Genomic DNA, 19,694 nt, shown 5'->3' with positions numbered 1-19,694 from the left:
GCAATAAAAATTATGCATCCGAATATGTGGTCCTGTCACTGAATTTGCAGTAAATTTTGACTTACAGAATAGGAAAAACATGAAAGTTTTATGTATTTCCTGCAGTGCTTTACCTGTAAACATGCTACGCCAAATCCAACACCAATCAAAATAGCTGTGTGTTCCTTTGCCCAGTCCAGGAGACCTTCCTTACAGCCCTGAAAAGAAAATAATACATAACTAATTGGTAAGTTCTAACAAGAGCTATCACTATTGGTAACAAATGCCCCCGAAGCTAGTCCAAATAATAGGACGTTTGCGACAGCGTAATAACTTCTGACTGTTGCTGTCCCGTCACACCCAAACTTATCCTGCATATTTCTGTTAGGAAATCCCCATTTTTCTGGTACATGTACAAAGTTTTTGTTATTATTACATCTCTGATAATGAATTTATGTTGACATTAAAGCATAAACTTGCCTTGCTGACATTTTATGAATGCAATTTAGTGTCATTGGCAGTCTGCTATGTATTGAAAACGGTGTCAGGGTAAATATCTCCTCGCACCTGTCGCATCATATTTTCGAAGATTTAAGTTTCTTATTTAAAATTATGAGTTATATTCAACTTATTTAAGTCTTTGTTTTCCTAACAGTAAAATGCAGATACAGGCAAGGCTTAGAGGTCTTGTGCATGGCACGTCGTCTTATTATGTTGATCATTTATGCCAAGTTATTTAAAAATCTCTTCACGGATGGCAGAGTTACAGCTCGGACAAGAATTCACCAGGTGCACGGACGGACAGACGCATGGAGAGTGTGATTTTAATATGCATATTAAAATCGCACTCTTCATGCGTCTGTCCATCCGTGCATTCTTCAGGGGCATAAAAAGTATGACATAACTGTACAGAATGATATGAGACGACATCATTTCTTTTGTGAGTGTGCATGTTTTTGTTCTAGATTCTTCTGCAGTTTTTTTCGGACACAAAAAATCTGATTTTCTTACTTCCATTTTTCCCACCTCAATTCCTTAATGAAAAGTTGTATTATTAAAGCTAAACACATACTGTATCAATTAACCTTTCTTCCTTACCTTCTTATTATAATATCCATCTTCTTTATCAAAGCATTTGGTTGCATTTTTGGGCTGAGCTGATTCTGCATTCTCCTCTGCTTCTGCCTTGTTGCTAAGGACACAACAAGAGGGAGGGATATCCTGAAAAACAACAAAAACCCATCATCGTAGATCAAAATAATATACAGCACAACCTCTCCACAGCGGCCCTCTCTTAAGAAAAAACCTCTGTATAACAACATTAAAATTTCCCTAAGCTGAAATATACTATCAAATTTACCTCTCTAGAACAACAACCTCTACATAACAGTCAATATTTGTATCTCCAAAAGGGTGTTGCTCTACAGAGGTTGTTCATGTTATCTTCCAATAAGAGTCAATATCTTGGTATTTCACGTCCCCGTCCCCCCTCACCCCTCGCCTCAAAATCAGACCCTTTATTCTCCTGCTCAACACAAAATTTATAAGAAGAAAAAACATTAGTAAGTTGGCAATAACTATTTTCAAAATGCAAATGAGCTGTGTAAGGTAAAGAAAAATTTTGCCATATTCTCCAAGAGCAATAGACAGATTCCAAGTCAAGAAGGGGGAATACTTTTACTGAAATAAAACATTACTAACTTGACTTGATGTGTATAAATGCATTATAATACAAGATAAATGAATTCCAATTCAATTCATGGGTATGTTTTAAGAATTATTGGAGAAAATTGTGTTCTCGGGACACTTTCAAAGCCCAAAAAGAGAAATGGTTTTGTATTAACAAAAGTCAGAGAGTTTATGGTTCTGCTACATGACCATGGCTTGTGATCTTTACAACCCATTCTGAAGTCACAATGAGTATCTCCATTGGTTTCAGAGATGTTCAAAGAAAACAACAATTCAGACAAATTTCCTAACCCAAAAAAGGGCAAGATTTATTAAAATAAAAGTCAACATTATGACACCTGATGTGTAAACTAACATTATGTTTTAACTTTCAATCACATGCATGAATAGGTTTAGTTTATACATAATTTATTTTAGGTCGATTGTGAAGGAAGTTCTACAACTTATATTAATCACTCTTGACACCTCTTTCCTGATGGAATCCATCGCTACGAGGGTATGACAGAAGAGGCCAGTTTCCCTTTTTTAATGCTCGGAGCCAAGCAAGGGAGCTACTGGTACAATTTTTCAGGTCTTTGGTATCGCACAGCTGGGGATCGAACCCACGATCTCCTGCACTTGAAGTGGACGCTCTATTACCGGACTATCGAGGCGGTTTCAGAAATATTAAAAGAAATGTCAATTTTGGGAGAACAGAAAAGCACAGTCAAATTTCTTTACACATTATTCTTTGCCATGAAAAGATATTAAGAACCTGATGTAATCGGTTTTTTTGTTCCAGTTCGTACCAAACAGTATCGTAACGATTTATCAAAGAAGCGCTTTGAACTAATTGCACAGACTTGCGTTACATTCGTATCATGCAAGTTAATGTGAATGTTGCAAGCAATTATAACACTTTCCTTCATGTAATTAACGCTTTCTTTTGATTACTGATAAAAGATTAACAGAAATATCTTTTTGGATTTATTTCTTTTATTTAAAATAATCAAAATAAATAAAATTTATCTGTTAATTATTTTAATTGTAAGCAATTTAGTCAAAACAAGTGTGTAGAATGTACACTGTAGTATCTGTCCAGAATTTTCAAAGCTTTATGGACTTTTCACAGAATATAATATTTGAACTTTGCAATAATATTTCACAGAAAAATCATGCTAGTTAGCTTTACAACAAAAGCCACTTGAACAATTTATGAAATATATTTTTAACTACTTTTAGCAGGACTTCAAATGGCTCCTCCGTCGCATCCCTCTCCCCAACCCCCTCCACCCCTTAAGGATGTAAAAGAATGAACAGTTTGAATGTGGCATATATACAGTACCTGAACTTGAACAACATTCCATGAGCTGGTGATAGTTGTTGATTCACTGTACTTCTCTTTAATAGATTTTGTCAATGTTTCATCTAACTTGTCTTCAATCTGAAATAAAGGTTAAAGGGGGATAATCAAATTTTGGTCAAGTAATTTATTTGTCCAAAACTTTTAACATCTAATGTTATACACTTACTTATGTTCATCAACTGCTTTATTCATTTTGAATTTTAAAAATTTATTGCGCAATCAAGATAGATTGAAAATAAATTGATTCTAAAGCAACACACAGTTTTAAAGCTTGCCTTTTGGCTCCAAGTGTTTAATGCCCTGATGTTAAACAAATGAAAATGTGACACTAGAAATTACATTGATATAATGGGTCCTTTTGTTTCTTATATAGATCTCTAAAAGAATATATGAAAAGTGAAAAATGTCATAAAACATTGCTTAAATGTGATGGGCCACCTTTAAATGTTAAATGTTACAAAAAATGTATGTGCAGACTATCATTAATGCATGTACATTATTAGATTAATTGTTCATACAGTCATGTTCTATCAATAAAAATCAAAAACTTCTTCAATCATACATTTTATTGAAAGAACATATGAGCCGTGCCATGAGAAAACCAACATAGTGGCTTTGCGACCAGCATGGATCCAGACCAGCCTGCGCATCCGCGCAGTCTGGTCAGGATCCATGCTGTTCGCTAACAGTTTCTCCAATTCCAATAGGCTTTAAAAGCGAACAGCATGGAGCCTGACCAGACTGCGCGGATGCGCAGGCTGGTCTGGATCCATGCTGGTCGCAAACCCACTATGTTGGTTTTCTCATGGCACTGCTCATATCAGTTTTGCTGTAAATATATATGTTCTTATCAGTTAACAAGAGGGTCATGATGACCCTGGATCTCTCACCTGAGTAATATGAGCTACATGTTTCAAATGTCAAACTGATGATTTTTAGAATTTTTTTGGAAGATTTCTCGATGTACAATCAAGTAACCCCAGGGGACATCTAGATCTAGGCCTTCTGGTTTATTTTTAGCAAATTTATGAAGATTTCTCTATGTACACCCCTGCGGCTGGGTCAATTTGACCCTGGGGGGTCAAGATTTGAAAATTTTTTGTAGAGGTCCACTAAGCAATGCTACATGTGAAATATCTAAGCTCTAGGCCTTCTGGTTTATTTTTAGAAAATTCTGAAGATTTACTATGTACAATCAAGTAACCCCATGGGACAGGGTCAATTTGATCCCGGGGGTCATGATTTGAACACATTTTGTAGAAGTCTACTAGGCAATGCTACATGTCAAATATCTAAGATCTAGGCTTTCTAGAATTTTTTTAAAGATTTTCCTATGTAAAATCAAGTGACCCCTGGGGCGGGGTCAATTTTGACCCCGGGGGTCATGATTTTAACAAATGTTGTAGAGGTCCACTAGGTAATGCTACATGTGAAACATCTAAGCTCTAGGCCTTCTGGTTTATTTTTAGAAAAATTTTGAAGATTTTCCTATGTAAAATCAAGTGACCCCTAGGTCGGGGTCTATTTTCACCCCGGGGTCACGATCTGAACAACTTTAGTAGAGGTCCACTAGGCAATGCTACATGTCAAATATCTAAGCTCTAGAGCTTCTGGTTTTTGAGAAGAAGATTTTTTAAGATTTTCCTATGTAAAATCAAGTGACCCGTGGGGCTTGGTCAATTTTGACCCCAGGGGTCATGATTTGAACAAATTTTGTAGAGGTCCACTAGGCCATGCTACATGTGAAATATCTAAGCTCTAGGCCTTCTGGTTTATTTTTAGAAAATTTTTGAAGATTTTCCTATGTAAAATCAAGTGACCCCTGGGGCGGGGTCAATTTTGACCCCGGGGTCATGATTTGAGTAATTTTAGTAGAGGTCCACTAGGCAATGCTACATGCCAAATATCTAAGCTCTAGGGCTTTCATTTTTTAAGATTTTCCTATGTAAAATAAAGTGACCTCTGGGGTGGGGTCAATTTTGACCCCGGGGTCATGATTTGAACAAATTTGGTAGAGGTCCACTAGGCAATGCTTCACACCAAATATCTAAGCTCTAGGGCTTCTGGTTTTTTAGAAGAAGATTTTTAAAGTTTTTCCTTTCGGTTGCCATGGCAACCAGAGTTCTCCATGGAATTTAATTCTTTGAACAATTTTGAAGGGGGGCCACCCAAGGATCATTCCTGTGAAGTTTGTTGTAATTCTGCCCAGTGGTTTTCAAGAAGAAGATTTTTTTACAAATTGTTGACGCACGACGGACATCAAGCAGTCACGAAAGTACAAGGTGAGCTAAAAACACATATACAGAGAGCTTATAATCCCTTACAATCTTGCCTGAGTTGAACAAGAACAGAGTTATTGGGCAGAAAAAAAAACGACAATCACACAAATTTCTGAACACAATTTATCTCAATGTTGTTGTCAGATAATTTTTTCCATCACATATGTTAGAGAGTTGTTTGAACTTCTGCACATACTTTATTTACACTATTGTTTAGGATATATGACAAATGGTAACAGCCTGAACTTTGTGACCAATCAGAAAATCTGACATATAGTATAAAGCAATTACCTCAACTTTGTAGACAATCATCAGGATTCCTGCACAAAGTTCTCCAGCAAATATGAGTACCAAGAAGAAAATGTACTGAAAATAAACAAATTATACTCAATGTTGGGATGCGACAGAGAATAGCAGCTTAATCAAGCTGCAACAATTTTGGTGTTTTTTATAAAAGCTCTAACCTTGAACATTATTATTTCAAATATGAACCAAATTTTGTACTCAGACCTGGGGTCAATTACTTTAAAATGTATATAATTAATTAAATTACAATTACATTGTGAAAAGGTCTGACTGTACTTAGTTGAGCTAATAATTAATGGTCAAAATCCTCACAAAAATTACCACATCAAGATATGCCAATGATATCTGCTGAAAATACTTTTTCAATCATATATTTGGATCTGCAAGACTGAATGGAATATACATTTAATTTATATATTCGAGGGAAATCACTCTAGCTTACCAATCCCAGTAGGCATTTACTTCCCCTGATTGCTCCACAGCATCCACAGAAACCAACCAGAAAGACAAATACTCCAAATGCTATTAGAATGTATGCTGCATATTTGAAGAACTGATCATGTGTGTCCAAATTAAGAACCTCGAAATAGCTGCCAATGTTCTTGTCCACGATCATCCATACTCCCACACCTAAGATGGCTGCCCCAGACAGCTGAAAATGTATAGTAAATGTCTTACTGTGCTGTTTATAATATATGAAACTGCCTGCTGAATCTAGTAAGTTTCTCTAGCCACATTTTGAAATTCTATATGTTACTAATTCTGCTATTCTGTTATTAAGGGATGTTACTCCTTTGAAGACATCAAGACAATGGCTTAAAATATGTTGGTACTTTTTTAAAGCAAAGCAGTCTTCTTACCGAGAAGTCTTGTAAAATAACCTCCCCTGGACTGCCAGAAACTACCAAATTACTAACTTTAATGTTGTCATGGCATGCTTTTGTGACTCATTTTTACCCATTTTACATGTTTTTCCAACTAAAAAAATTCCAGTCTGACCAGTACTGAACCAATTCCCAAAAATGCCTGAAAGTTCATACATGTATTATGGGTATTATACACCATGGGCCAGCCCATTTTCATGAAAACAATTAATAACATCAAGTATAACAATTAAATTGTACAATTATTGAGCAATTAAACACAATGTTTTAATCATGTGTTATGAATGGAGAACAGTGTAGGTGTGTCACTCTATTTAAGATATGACATGACAAAAACTTAAGACAAGTGGTGTGCAAATATATACAAACAACAATGACATATATGACAAATGAGGAAACACTACATATTAAGGCCGTTTTTGCAATCCTTTGTGGAAGAATATATATATCGAGGGGTGAATGCGAAAGAAGTCGGAGTACTTCTTAATTAATATAGGCACTTAGACCTGTCTCGATATTATCCTCCATTAGAATACTCAATATTTCTAATGAACTTGATCATTTCTTCCGATATGGCTTGCTATGTGTTATTTATATATATGGCTTGTTATGTGTTATTTATACGTGTATATGTAAATCAACAGCATTTTCAGTCAATATAATTGTGACATATGCTGTGAAACAAAACATTACCTCAGCATTAATTTACACAAATGGCATGTCAGGAAAGGCCAGAGAATAATAATTATGGACCAACACTTTTATAACAATATTAAACTAGTACAAATATGAAATAAATGCTGTTACTTTTAACCTTAAGCCTGCTGAATTTCTAAAGTGGACTGGTCCATCACTGAATTTGTGCATTTATTAGGGGTGTAACGATACATCGAACTATCGATGCATTGCGATACTAAGTGTCCCGATAGCATGCATCAATAGAAAAGTCACGATCCGATAACAATCGCCGATAGTTCCTTTAACAATCGATAGTTTCGATAGTTTTGAAATTTTAGTAAATACAGAAATAATTTATAATTTATAAACCAAGAAACAGAGCCAGCTTTCATTTGCGCCTCGGAAAATGTTTACGTCTCCATTACAATAATTACCCTCACGGAATTTAACTACCATAAAGGACTGAGAAGTCTGGAGATAATTAATAAATTTAGTTTCTTAGAAACTTTGATTAAATATATTTAAATAACCTGTTAATCTTAGATCAGAAAATGTACTATGGACATGGAGAAAGAACGATACTTGTATTATACAGCAAACTGTTCGGTAGGGCCCTTCATTTAGTGCTGGTAAACCTTAAACCGATCCGTTAATTTTCGTCTTTTTCGATGCTTTGGGTTATTAAACATGTTGACACTCGCAACAAAATGGCCGATTCGTTTGAGTATACCTTGCATAGGTTTATTGTTTTACTTATTGTTCCAAAGCTAAGGAAGTCAAGAAATATTTAATGTTAGAATTATTTCTGTCCATTTCATTTATACAAACATCTCAATGTGTGTTAACAGCAATTATAAACAGTGCCGTCTCTTACACTGTGTAACAATGCCAGTTGGTAGCTTTACTGTATAAAATAGGATGGCCGATAACTATTGCAATAGTATTGCAATAGTAACCTGCAATAGAATAGTATCGCAATAGTTTTTAAGCAATATCAATAGTATTGCAATAGTCAAAATTGGCCTCAATAGTCACCCCTACCATTTATTATTCAAAGGGGTGTTCACTGAAAATTTATTCATTGAAAAGTGCATGGATATGCAGGTTGATCATGGTCTGCAATGGTCACAAGGCAGAATCACTTGCTGCCAGTAGGCTAAAGGAGTTTCAGTACAGAATAATTGTTGGAAATTGAATCATTAAATTAATAATCTTTTGAAATCCATTTTATTAATAAAATGCAATCAGGTTTTAAACACTCACTGCCTCGAACTGGGCATTAGTTATGTGTGATTTGTATAAAATTAATAAATCATACAGATTTGTTGTACATGCATTATGATGATGATTCCATGAAATTATACAGAAAACTGTGACACTTTTCTCAGAAACCGAAGTTACAGAAGCTCGGCGGACTAATATTGTTTTGTATTATCCACATCCATTCCTTGGCGGACTTCTAGCCAGGCTACCTTTAAAGAAACCATGAGTTGCGTTTTAAAAAATGTTCTTCAAGTTTGAAGCTGAAGATCAAGTGAGTGCCAAAGGTCATTTATATAGGTCAGTTTGTAGGTCTTGCCACTAGGCCTGTTGAATGTAAGTAATACTAAATCTGGTCATTAATGAGGGCTTAGAGACCAAAGGTGTTGTTTTTTGAGGTTTTACATTTAAAGGTGAAGATCATGCAAAGGTCAAGGTCACCTATGAAGTTCAGTTTGTAGGTCCTGCTATATTGGTTTGCTGAGAGTGAGTATGAAATAAATTATGCTACTTATGTGAGCTGTAAGACAAATAATGTTGTTTATTAAGGTTTTAAGCTCATGGTGAAGGTCGTATGAGGGTCATTTGAAGTCATTTTAATATATACCGGTAGGTCAGTTTGTAGGGCTTGCCACATTTAGGATTGTTGAGTGTGAGTATGAACTTAATCGGGACATTAATGTGGACTGTGGGCAGTCTGGTTTGTATGGAGGGAAACAAACAGACAGACAGTTCAATCATTATATACCAGTGGGGGTATTAAAATCTGACTGGTATTGCATCTGATCTTTCATAACTGCACAATATCATGTGTAAAATGGATTGAATTTCATAAATTCTGTGTAAAGATTCAATAAACAGACCAACTGAGAGTAATGAAAATATAAAACTATGAAACACAACTCATTCCTTCAGTACCTTGGGAGAAACACAATACAAAATGACTTTTAAGTTGAAAAGATAACTGAGTTTAACAGGACCTAGGAACACAAGAATCGTCCCTTTGAAATCTGATTACAGCGGTTTAACCATCCTTGGAAACCCACATAACTAAATCCAAAGCACACAATGTCATACACCAGGCAAACATCTTCAAATAGTGTCATTCACAGCTGTGCTTGTCATAAGTATAACTTAGTCTGTCAAATGCTTGGTTGCTAGGGTAGAAATTTTTTCACAAGACTGAAGGATTGGAACTCCACTGCCATCACCCTTAAGTCATTACTTGTGATAGAATTTGAGCATTTGAAGGTGTCAAAATAACTGGTGCAATATTCTTTTTTGTACCTTTTTTCAGTGACATATTAAGCAGTATTTAAGGGCTGAGACTGGTTCTCGGTTTCATTGTATATAACAACTTGATATGCCAGCAACACATGAATGAGTCAAATTAAATTTTTGTCCCACATTTTGTACTTCATTGATGCATATGTTGTTAATGCTGTTGATATAAATACATGAATCTACTTTTGAGAGTTGTTTGTAAAACACATGCCCCCCATGATGGCTTGTCAGCGACAAGTGTGTGTGTTATTATGTATGCTCTGACCTTGACATCTGGCCAAATGACCTTATAAACAATCTGACAGTCATCTACTGACTACAGGCAACAATCCTATTCATTGAGCTAAAACTATCTTTCAGTCTTGCAGTCACTGTGACTTTGACCTTTGACCCACTGTTCCCCAAAATGTTAGGGGTCATCTGCTGACCACAGGAAAAACATGCTACGAAGTTTGATGAATGTAGACTAATTCGTAAGTTATTGAGTGAAAACCGTTTTCAGTCACATTTTAAGGCCATTTTGGCATTGACCTTAGCCATACAGATGAATTGACAGTGTACAGTGGGGGGAGTGTGTGTGTGTGTGTGGGTGGATGGGGGTGGGGGGAGGGCACAGTAATACTTCGATTTCCATATTGATTTAATATCGAACAACATTAACATCTGGCACCACATGAATAAAAATCTATTGCCGCTGTACATGAAATAACCACTGGTATGTGACCGTAACATTGATTCACCATCTGTGACAAGCCCTACCTTAATAAATACAATTGTACAATGGAGGGCTTTTTGCATGACATGCATGCAGAAGAAAATGTTAGAATGTAAACAGCGGTAGGTATACTGAACAATTTAAAGACAAACTATGTCCAGTAGAAACATAAAGCTTAATATGAAGACAAAACAGTGCTCTCAACAAGCAAAAACATTCCTCAAACTTTCACATGAAATAAATTTCACTTTAAACTAGGAATAAAACATACAAAAACATGTTTCGTGACCTTTTAATGGCTGAGTACACTATTTTAGGTCACACAATAACCTTTATAAACTAAACAAAAAAACCCTCATGTAGCTTGTTACCACTTTTATACACAGAAATTCAAAATGTTTCACAAAATTAAGTCACCTTTTTGCTGCTACATTTGTAATGAAAGATTGCTAAGTGAGTCTCTAAATGAACAATGTATAAATCATTGTTACATCCCTTGACCTTTGACACAGGAGTGACCTGCATTGATAATAGATAAATTTCTGGGTCCACCTATTCTGCTTAAACCAACATTACAAGTACAGATTAACTTGTCCAGCCAGAACATTCTTGCTGCTTTCTATACTTAATCAAACATTATTTCTATTTTTAGAAACAATGACCTTCACCATGATTCAGTCCTAACCTTTGTCTTGCATTTCGAAAGGTCAAAAAGAGTTACTTTAAAAACAGCGGCAAAAACTCAGTTTTTGAGTAGACAAGATTAGTCTGACACAACCTCTCTGCTCATCTAATATTGTTTTGAACCTCAACACAATTTAATTACATTGAATAGATGACCCCTATTAATACTAGGGTCAGTGCATCAAAGGTCAAGGTCAGAGTAACCTGGAGACTAAAAACAGTTTCTGCTAAATATGTTTAAGAAAGCTTTAACCTACAGACATTTTTCTTCGAATAACTGCCTGTGGTAGGTCGACGTTCCCTGTTTTTCGAGGTTACCAGGTCAAAGTTCAAGGTCCCAGTGGCATCCAGACAAAAAATGGTTTCTGCTCAGTAACTAGAGAACTCTTTCCCCTAAGCACTTTAATCTTCATAGTATAAATGCCCAATGTCAGTAGATGGCCCGAAGTGTTTTGGGAATCAGTTGGTCAAAGTTCAAGGTCACAGTGAAAAAGTTGCCACTCCGCAACTACAGAATACTTTACTTTACAGTCCACAAACTTTACAGAATGATTTCCTTTGGTTAGTAGATTGCCCCTATTATGTTGGGGCAAATAAGTAAATGTCAAGGTCACTGTGATCTAGGGACTGAAAATGGGATAGGCCATCACTGGGTGCATAAGTGTTTCATAAACAGCTCTTGTTACTTGTATGGTTAAACCTTATACTGGTATTCTTATGTTAAATGCTATCCAACCATGAAAGGAATAGGAACTAACTTTAAAGCAATTTTCATCCAGTTTGCTTTGATTCTTCAGGAAATGTTGGTTCTTCCTTGATACTGAGCTAATCATTCTGTTTATTTAATATGACAACCCTTTAGTTGCAATAACAGATCTAAGATTACATTCCCTAGAACAACTGTGCCTTATCTTTCTTATAGCACAGCAGGTTGCACAATGTTCCTTCCTCATTATGACACTAGTAACTATAATTATCACAACCAAGGTAAGTATCAACCCTTACGCTGCTATATTTCTAAAATGGACTGGTCTATCATTCAATCTGGGCAGTACCACTTATCATTCAAAGGGGTGTTCGCTGAAAATTTACTGACTGAATAGGGAACAGTGCAGACAACGATCAGACTGCACGGACATGCAGGCTGATCTTGATCTGCCCTGATCACAAAGGAAGAATCATTTGCGGCCGGGGCAGCAGGCTAAGGGTTAATATAACTGTAGCAAAACAAATCCTTGAGAGATCTAGTAGTACTTAAGTGCTCAAATGGAGGATCATACGTTACAGCATTACTATGGTTGGATCTGCATACCTGTACCTTCATGGTTATGAGAAATTGAATATTTGGGGTTCTTAAGCCTAAGTCTATATTTCAGATTTTTTATATTTGACCAATTCAGTTCAACTTTGTTGCAAAATATGTCATTTCTATACAGGCAACTCACTAAGCAATCAACATTTCTTTCGGTTGTTCTTGCAAGATAGGTAACGCAAAAGATCTAAATTTGAGAGTTCTGTAAGCAAAGAAAATCTAGATAAACTTTGGAAAATTGTACTTAATTACTGTTACAGATAGAGTGATCCTGCTACCTTATCTTTAACAAGCAACACTATCAAATTATATAACAAATTAGAAAATAATATAGGCATTGTTTTGTTGTTGCTACAGTATGCCACTATGACTTAAAATGCAAAATTGGTCAAAAACAGAATTGAATTTTTATTCTTGTTGCTTGTGTGGCTGGTTGTATGCTGTTTTGGGTGAATCAAATTGACATGATGATGACTTGAAGGTTATTCCAATACAAACAAAAAACACACAAGTTTTCTATACAATAAATCATGAAATTATATTTCATAATAATTTATATTTCATGAACAAATGGTGAGGAGACCAGTCCATAAAACTAATTGCAGACTTTATATGATTATGAAACATTTGTATAGTTATGATTATGAAATTAAATTATTATGAAATATAATTTCATAATTTCTTCTATGTTATATAAAAAGTATATTCGATAAACAGGAATAAACTTTAGAAATTAAACTCACTAGATAAGAACAGAATGCTGTTTAAACTCACCCAGAATATGAAGTTGAAAATAATCAGCAATGCCTTGGCACAACCTCCACAGAACCCCATTGTTGTATTCTCTCACAGATCTTAATCTTTCAAAGAACTAGATATCTGAAATCATATGAAAAATTTGCATAAAATCTCTCATTTATAACTGTCATAAATTCCTTAACTCCTCAGAAAAATTAGCTATATCTCTCACAGGTGAAGTATGTTCCTTAATCTTTTCTTTTTGATATAAGCTGTATACTTCCAGAATGAATACTACTTTTTTTCTTCTTAATTTCATATGAGCGCCCCTGTGCTAACACCAACATCAGGACTTTGCAACCAGCAAGGATAGTCGGAGCAGAGCACATCCATACTGTTAAATTTGTTTATCAGTTTCAGTACCTCTATGTTACTGATAAGCAAGCAACAGTATGGATCCATACTGGCCATACCACTTAGTTTGCTTACAGCAGCTCTCATATCAAATTAGTACATCAGTCTATAGATAGTTCCTCTATTTAACATCACTTTTTACTGCACAACACTATTTTGAAGACTGCGGAATCATTTCCTTTTTTATTAATTTCTTACTTTTAATAACAAAATATCCTCTTTTTTTTTAATTTCAAAAGAACTGACAGAAATCTAGACGCATGCTCCTTTAAAGTCTCTTGAAAGAGTGCAATACATTCTTAAATTCTTACCAGTAAAATGAGTAAAAGAATAATAAAAATCTGTCACAACTCTTAACACACTCCTGGTATTATGGTGACAGGAAAGTTGAGGTTTTTCACGTATCATGGCCTCAACACGAAACTAGTCTATGTGTATATAGAAAAAGAAGCAGATAGACTAGTTTCGCATTGAGGCCCTGAATTTGTTTGACAACAGGACCATCCAGGAAGTATGATAATATAACAGTCATGATAAAAGTATTTCTTTATCATTTTTGCGGAAGTTCGTTCAGAAGTAAAATTCATTCAGTCAACAATATGCACTTACCGACAATACCATATAAGGTGTTCATTGTACAAGACAGTATGATTATTTCTACCAAGAGATTCTGATGATGATTAAAACAGAAAAGTGGCCTAATAGCCTCCATTAACCTCAATAAGGTCTAGAAAATGGGAAACATACATTCAGTTATGGAAAGCATCCAGACAGACCTCCTAAGAAAGCAGCATTTTTTTTATAAAACTTATTCAAACAAGCTTTAATTTTTCAACACTGTGAATCAGCCTATAACAGAAACTAAAACTCCTGTGCTTTCGTTTCATACTAAAGCCGCAAGCCTTCTAAAAATAGGGAAAATATAACCCATGAAATAGCAATTTAGTAACAATGTAGCATTTACCATTGTCATGATTATTCATTGAAAATGCTTGGCAACAATACAAATGAGACAATTATACATTAAAAACTTATTACACTGCTTTATTGCCAGCATCAAAGACGGCTCATTATACATTTTATTCAGCGAGGGAATTAGGACTGCATTTCTAACAGCATTTCTGTGAAAATTCTAGAACTACTTTATGGTAGGCAAAGTTCATTTTCTAAAGGCATATTTTTGGTAAAAAGGAAAATGTGTTTTAAAACTTTGTTTCTTTATTCTGATTTCTTTGAGCTCAAATTTCAAGAAAACTTGATCAGTCTCTTTCTGAATTTTGAAAAACAAGTGGACCATGATGGTCCTGAATCGCTCACCTGTCCCCAAAGGACCCAGTTTTGAACTGAGTATGATGTCGTTTTTTCTATTATTTGACATAGTGACCTAGTTTTTGAGCTCATGGGACTCAGTTTTGAACTTGAAGTAGATATCATCAAGATAAAAATTCTGACCATTTTTCATGAAGATCCATTGAAAAATATGGCCTCTAGAGAGGTCATAAGGTTTTTTTATAATTTGACCTAATGACCTAGTTTTTGAAGGCATGTGACCCAGTTTTGAACTTGACTTAGATATAATCAAGGTGAACATTCTCACCAATTTTCATGAAGATCTCATGAAAAATATGGCCTCTAGAGAGGTTGCAAGGTTTTTCTATTTTTATACCTACTGACCTTGTTTTTGACCGCACGTGACCCACTTTCGAATTTTATCTAGTTATCAAGGTGAACATTTTGACCAATTTTCATGAAGATCCATTGAAAAATATGGCCTCTAGAGAGATCAAAAGGTTTTTCTATTTTTAGACCTACTGACCTAGTTTTTAACAGCAGCTGACCTAGTTTTGAATTTGACCTAGATATTATCAAGATGAACATTCAGACCAACTTTCATACAGATCCCATGAAAAATATGGCCTCTAGAGAGGTCACAAGGTTTTTTTTATTATTTGACCTACTGACCTAGTTTTTTCCGGCACGTAACCCAGTTTCTAAACTGACCTAGATATCATCAAGGTGAACATTCTGGCCAATTTTCATGAAGATCCATTCAAAAGTATGGCCTCTAGAGAGGTCACAAGGTTTTTCTATTTTTATACCTACTGACCTAGTTTTTGAAGGCACGTGACCCAGATTCAAACTTGACCTAGATATCATCAAAATGAACATTCAGACCAACTTTCATATAGATCCCATGAAAAATATGGCCTCTAGAGAGGTCACAAGGTTTTTTCATTATTTGACCTACTGACCTACTTTTTGACGACACGTGACCCACTTTCGAACTTGACCTAGATATCATCATGGTGAACATTCTGACCATTTTTTATGAAGATCCATTAACAAGTATGGCCTCTAGAGAGGTCACAAGGTTTTTCTATTTTTAGACCTACTGACCTAGTTTTTGAACGCACATGACCCAGTTTCGACCTTGACCTAGATATCATCAAGGGGAACATTCTGACCAATTTTCATAAAGATCCCATGAAAAATGTGACCTCTAGAGTGGTCACAAGCAAAAGTTTACGTACGCACGGATGGACACACGGACGCTGCGCGATCACAAAAGCTCACCTTGTCACTTTGTGACAGGTGAGCTAAAAATGGTCAACAATGTATAATGCTGAGGGGCGCTGTAAAAATAGTCTAAGCAGAATGATAGCTCAGGGGGTAGTTTGGTTCATTCCTTCACCTCTATTGTGGGCAATGATGAGAAGTTAAATTGTGTAGTCATTTGTGGGGAAAATTGATTAACACTTGTTATATTGGAATTGACACTGTAGGGCAGAAAAGAGTCACATTTTATTTACTGCAAAAAAAAACTCTCTTCTCAATTTCATTTATAGTTATACATTTAAATGAATAAAATGAGGCCTGTTTAACCTCAAACAGAACTCATCTAAACCAGTGAAATACAAATTTCATTTTACTGCTTTAACTATCCCTCTGTCAGTACTTAAGACCGCTGACAACAATTTCCTCAAAGCTTAACAACTGAAGACTTCTCATAAAAAATGTAATACATCAGAATCCCCTCTAGAACAGATTCTTATCAATAAAAGACACAAACAGATTGATGGAGCTCAAGAAAAAAAGTTCTATTTATATATCTTGCAATCTTGAGCTATCCCAGTAATTAGTGGTATATGTATATAGCCAGCGGAGCCTGGAGGATAATTAAGTGATGGTTAATCAATATGAAGAATGGAGTCTTTGATTAGAATGAAGCCAGTTTATGTACCATCATTTAATTAGATTAGGAAAACCTACAATGTCTTATTGCAGATTCTTTTTTTTTAGTCATGCTGGCAGCTGGATTTTATATATGGTGTTGGCCGATCAACTCTATGGTGGAGGGGGAGGAGACTTTGGGTACCACCCACACTGGGGTCATGACCACACCTACTTATGACAGCAGTACTAGTTATTCATCGAAGCCGGTTCTAAACTGGTTCAAATAAGCTCAAAGTCTTTCATTACAATCGAGCAACAATAAATATTAGTATAAACTAACTGGATTCTGGCCTGCCTAAATCATGACTACCAAAATACTATAAACATACAGGTAATAAAAGCCTAAGCTTAAGGAGCAAGCCTGTAACATTTCTGATGAAAGAAACAAGAGGGCCATGATGGCCCTATATCGCTCACCTGAGTAGAGTTGCTTGCTTGAACAAATTTCTTAGCTAAAGCTTTAAGATCTAGGCCTTCTGGTTTATTTTTAGCAAATTTATGAAGATTTCCCTATGTACAATCAAGTAACCCCTGGGGCTGGGTCAATTTGACCCTGGGGTTCAAGATTTGAACAAATTTTGTAGAGGTCCACTAGGCAATGCTACATGTCAAATATCTAAGCTCTAGGCCTTCTGGTTTATTTTTAGAAAATTTTGAAGATTTTTCTATGTACAATCAAGTAACCCCATGGGACGGGGTCAGTTTGATCCCGGGGGTCATGATTTGAACAAATTTTGTAGAAGTCTAATAGGCAATGCTACATATCAAATATCTAAGTTTTTCCTATATAAAATCAAGTGACCCCTGGGGCGGGGGTCAATTTTGACCCCGGGGGTCATGATTTGAACAAATTTTGTAGAGGTCCACTAGGCAATGCTACATGTCAAATATCTAAGCTCTTGGCCTTCTGGTTTATTTTTAGACAATTTGTAAGATTTTTCTATGTACAATCAAGTGACCCCATGGGACGAGGTCAATTTGACCCTGGGGGTCATGATTTGAACAAATTTTGTAGAGGTCCACTAGGCAATGCTACATGTCAAATATTTAAGCTCTAGGCATTCTGGTTTATTTTTAGAAAATTTTGAAGATTTTTCTATGTACAATCAAGTAACCCCATAGGACGGGGTCAGTTTGACCCCGGGGGTCATGATTTGAAATTTTTTTGTAGAAGTCTATTAGGCAATGCTACATGTCAAATATCTAAGATCTAGGCCTACTGGTTTATTTTTAGAAAATTTTTAAAGATTTTCCTGTATAAAATCAAGTGACCCCTGGGGCGGGGTCAATTTTCATGATTTGAACAAATGTTGTAGAGGTCCACTAGGCAATGCTACATGTCAAATATCTAAGCTCTAGGCCTTCTGGTTTATTTTTTAATTTTTTTTGAAGATTTTCCTATAGAAATCTATGTAAAATCAAGTGACCCCTGGGGCGGGGTCAATTTGACCCTGGGGGTCATGATTTGAACAACTTTAGTAGAGGTCCACTAGGCAATGCTACATGTCAAATAACTAAGCTCTAGGGCTTCTGGTTTCTGAGAAGAAGATTTTTTAAGATTTTCCTATGTAAAATCAAGTGACCCCTGGGGCGGGGTCAATTTTGACCCCGGGGTCATGACTTGAACAAATTTGGTAGAGATCCACTAGGCAATGTTTCACACCAAATATCTAAGCTCTAGGGCTTCTGGTTTTTGAGAAGAAGATTTTTAAGGTTTTTCCTTTCGGTTGCCATGGCAACCAGAGTTCTGCATGGAATTTAATTCTTTGAACAATTTTTAAAGAAGACCATCCAAGGAACATCTCTGTGAAGTTTCATCAAAATTGGCCTGTTGGTTTTGGAGGAGATGTTGTTTAAAGGAAAGTATGGATGGACGACGGACGGACGTACAACGGACGGACGGATGGACGGACAGACGCCGGACGGTGAGCGATCACAATACCTCACCCTGAGCACTTTGTGCTCAGGTGAGCTAAAAAAGCCTTTGGCAACTTCACAGCAATAGAACAGTTATAAAAGAACATTGGTCTGTCTGAAGCTGTGCAGACATGTTGGTCTTCAAATATTACCCAACTTTTCTTTTATCTATTTCTTTGAAAGACCAGAAGAAATAAAATCTTGTGCAGGTAATAAGTCTCTTTTTATTCCAAAACTAGTAAAAACTACTGATAAATAAGAGTTTGTTTGTTTTGAGTTTAGCACAGTTTTTCAACAATTTTACAGTTATGTAATGGTGGGCAGTTAACCTAACCGTGCAGTATTCCTGGCATCTGTACCAGTTAACAAACCGTGTCCTCTGCAAATAACTGCCAACTTCTCCACATGAATCAGCGGTGGAGATCAAAATAATTTCAAACAGACTGTCTTTTATACATGCATCAAGGAAAACATATGCCTCACCCGGGAATCAAACTCATGACCTGTGATACGTAAATCTGCGATCTCCCTTGTGAGCTAAGCAGGTGGGCTGATAAAAATAAAACTATTCTATTTTAGTAACAAAATATCACTAATAATACCGTGTTCAGACTACGTTTTTAATCCTACATTAACTTGGGTTTATTTTTTAAACTCGTTTGCGTCCACACTATATGTGGTGTTAAACGTGAATTTTGTAAAGGTCAAGTGGTTTCTGTAATGTAGCATTAAAACTACCTCGGGAGGTGGTTTTAATACTACATTAAAAAGTAATGCTACATTATTTTACAAATGTGAACGCAAATGTGGGTTATAACTGGTTTTACAATCCCAAATCTACAGATCTTACCTTTTGGAGGAAGAATACCATGTGTTTCTCTTTTGTATCAAACAATTGATGCTGTGGCTGGCAAAACTAATTGGACTGTTGTTGAAACAAAAACATTAAATTGCGATATGGAGTCATGCTGACGCT

The 19,694-nt window shown here is 35.7% G+C and overlaps 1 protein-coding gene across 1 annotated transcript in view; it reads right to left on the bottom strand.

Moving 5' to 3' along the window:
* Positions 1-19,694, bottom strand: part of LOC123537000 (tetraspanin-18-like) — a 44,919-nt gene that overhangs the window by 7,747 nt on the left and 17,478 nt on the right. Inside the window, exons 2-7 of the mRNA XM_053528713.1 lie at positions 13,190-13,294; positions 6,041-6,250; positions 5,584-5,658; positions 2,900-3,091; positions 1,078-1,215; positions 114-197 (exon numbers count right to left, since the gene is read on the bottom strand). Coding sequence (XP_053384688.1) covers positions 114-197; positions 1,078-1,215; positions 2,900-3,091; positions 5,584-5,658; positions 6,041-6,250; positions 13,190-13,249 — 759 coding nt within the window. The 5' untranslated portion in view covers positions 13,250-13,294. The remainder of the gene's footprint in view (positions 1-113; positions 198-1,077; positions 1,216-2,899; positions 3,092-5,583; positions 5,659-6,040; positions 6,251-13,189; positions 13,295-19,694) is intronic.

Source organism: Mercenaria mercenaria, chromosome 17 (genome assembly GCF_021730395.1).
Source record: "Mercenaria mercenaria strain notata chromosome 17, MADL_Memer_1, whole genome shotgun sequence".
Taxonomy (NCBI): Eukaryota; Metazoa; Mollusca; class Bivalvia; order Venerida; family Veneridae; genus Mercenaria; species Mercenaria mercenaria.
Note: the sequence above shows the minus strand (reverse complement) of the source record. Positions and strands in the feature narration are given on the sequence as shown.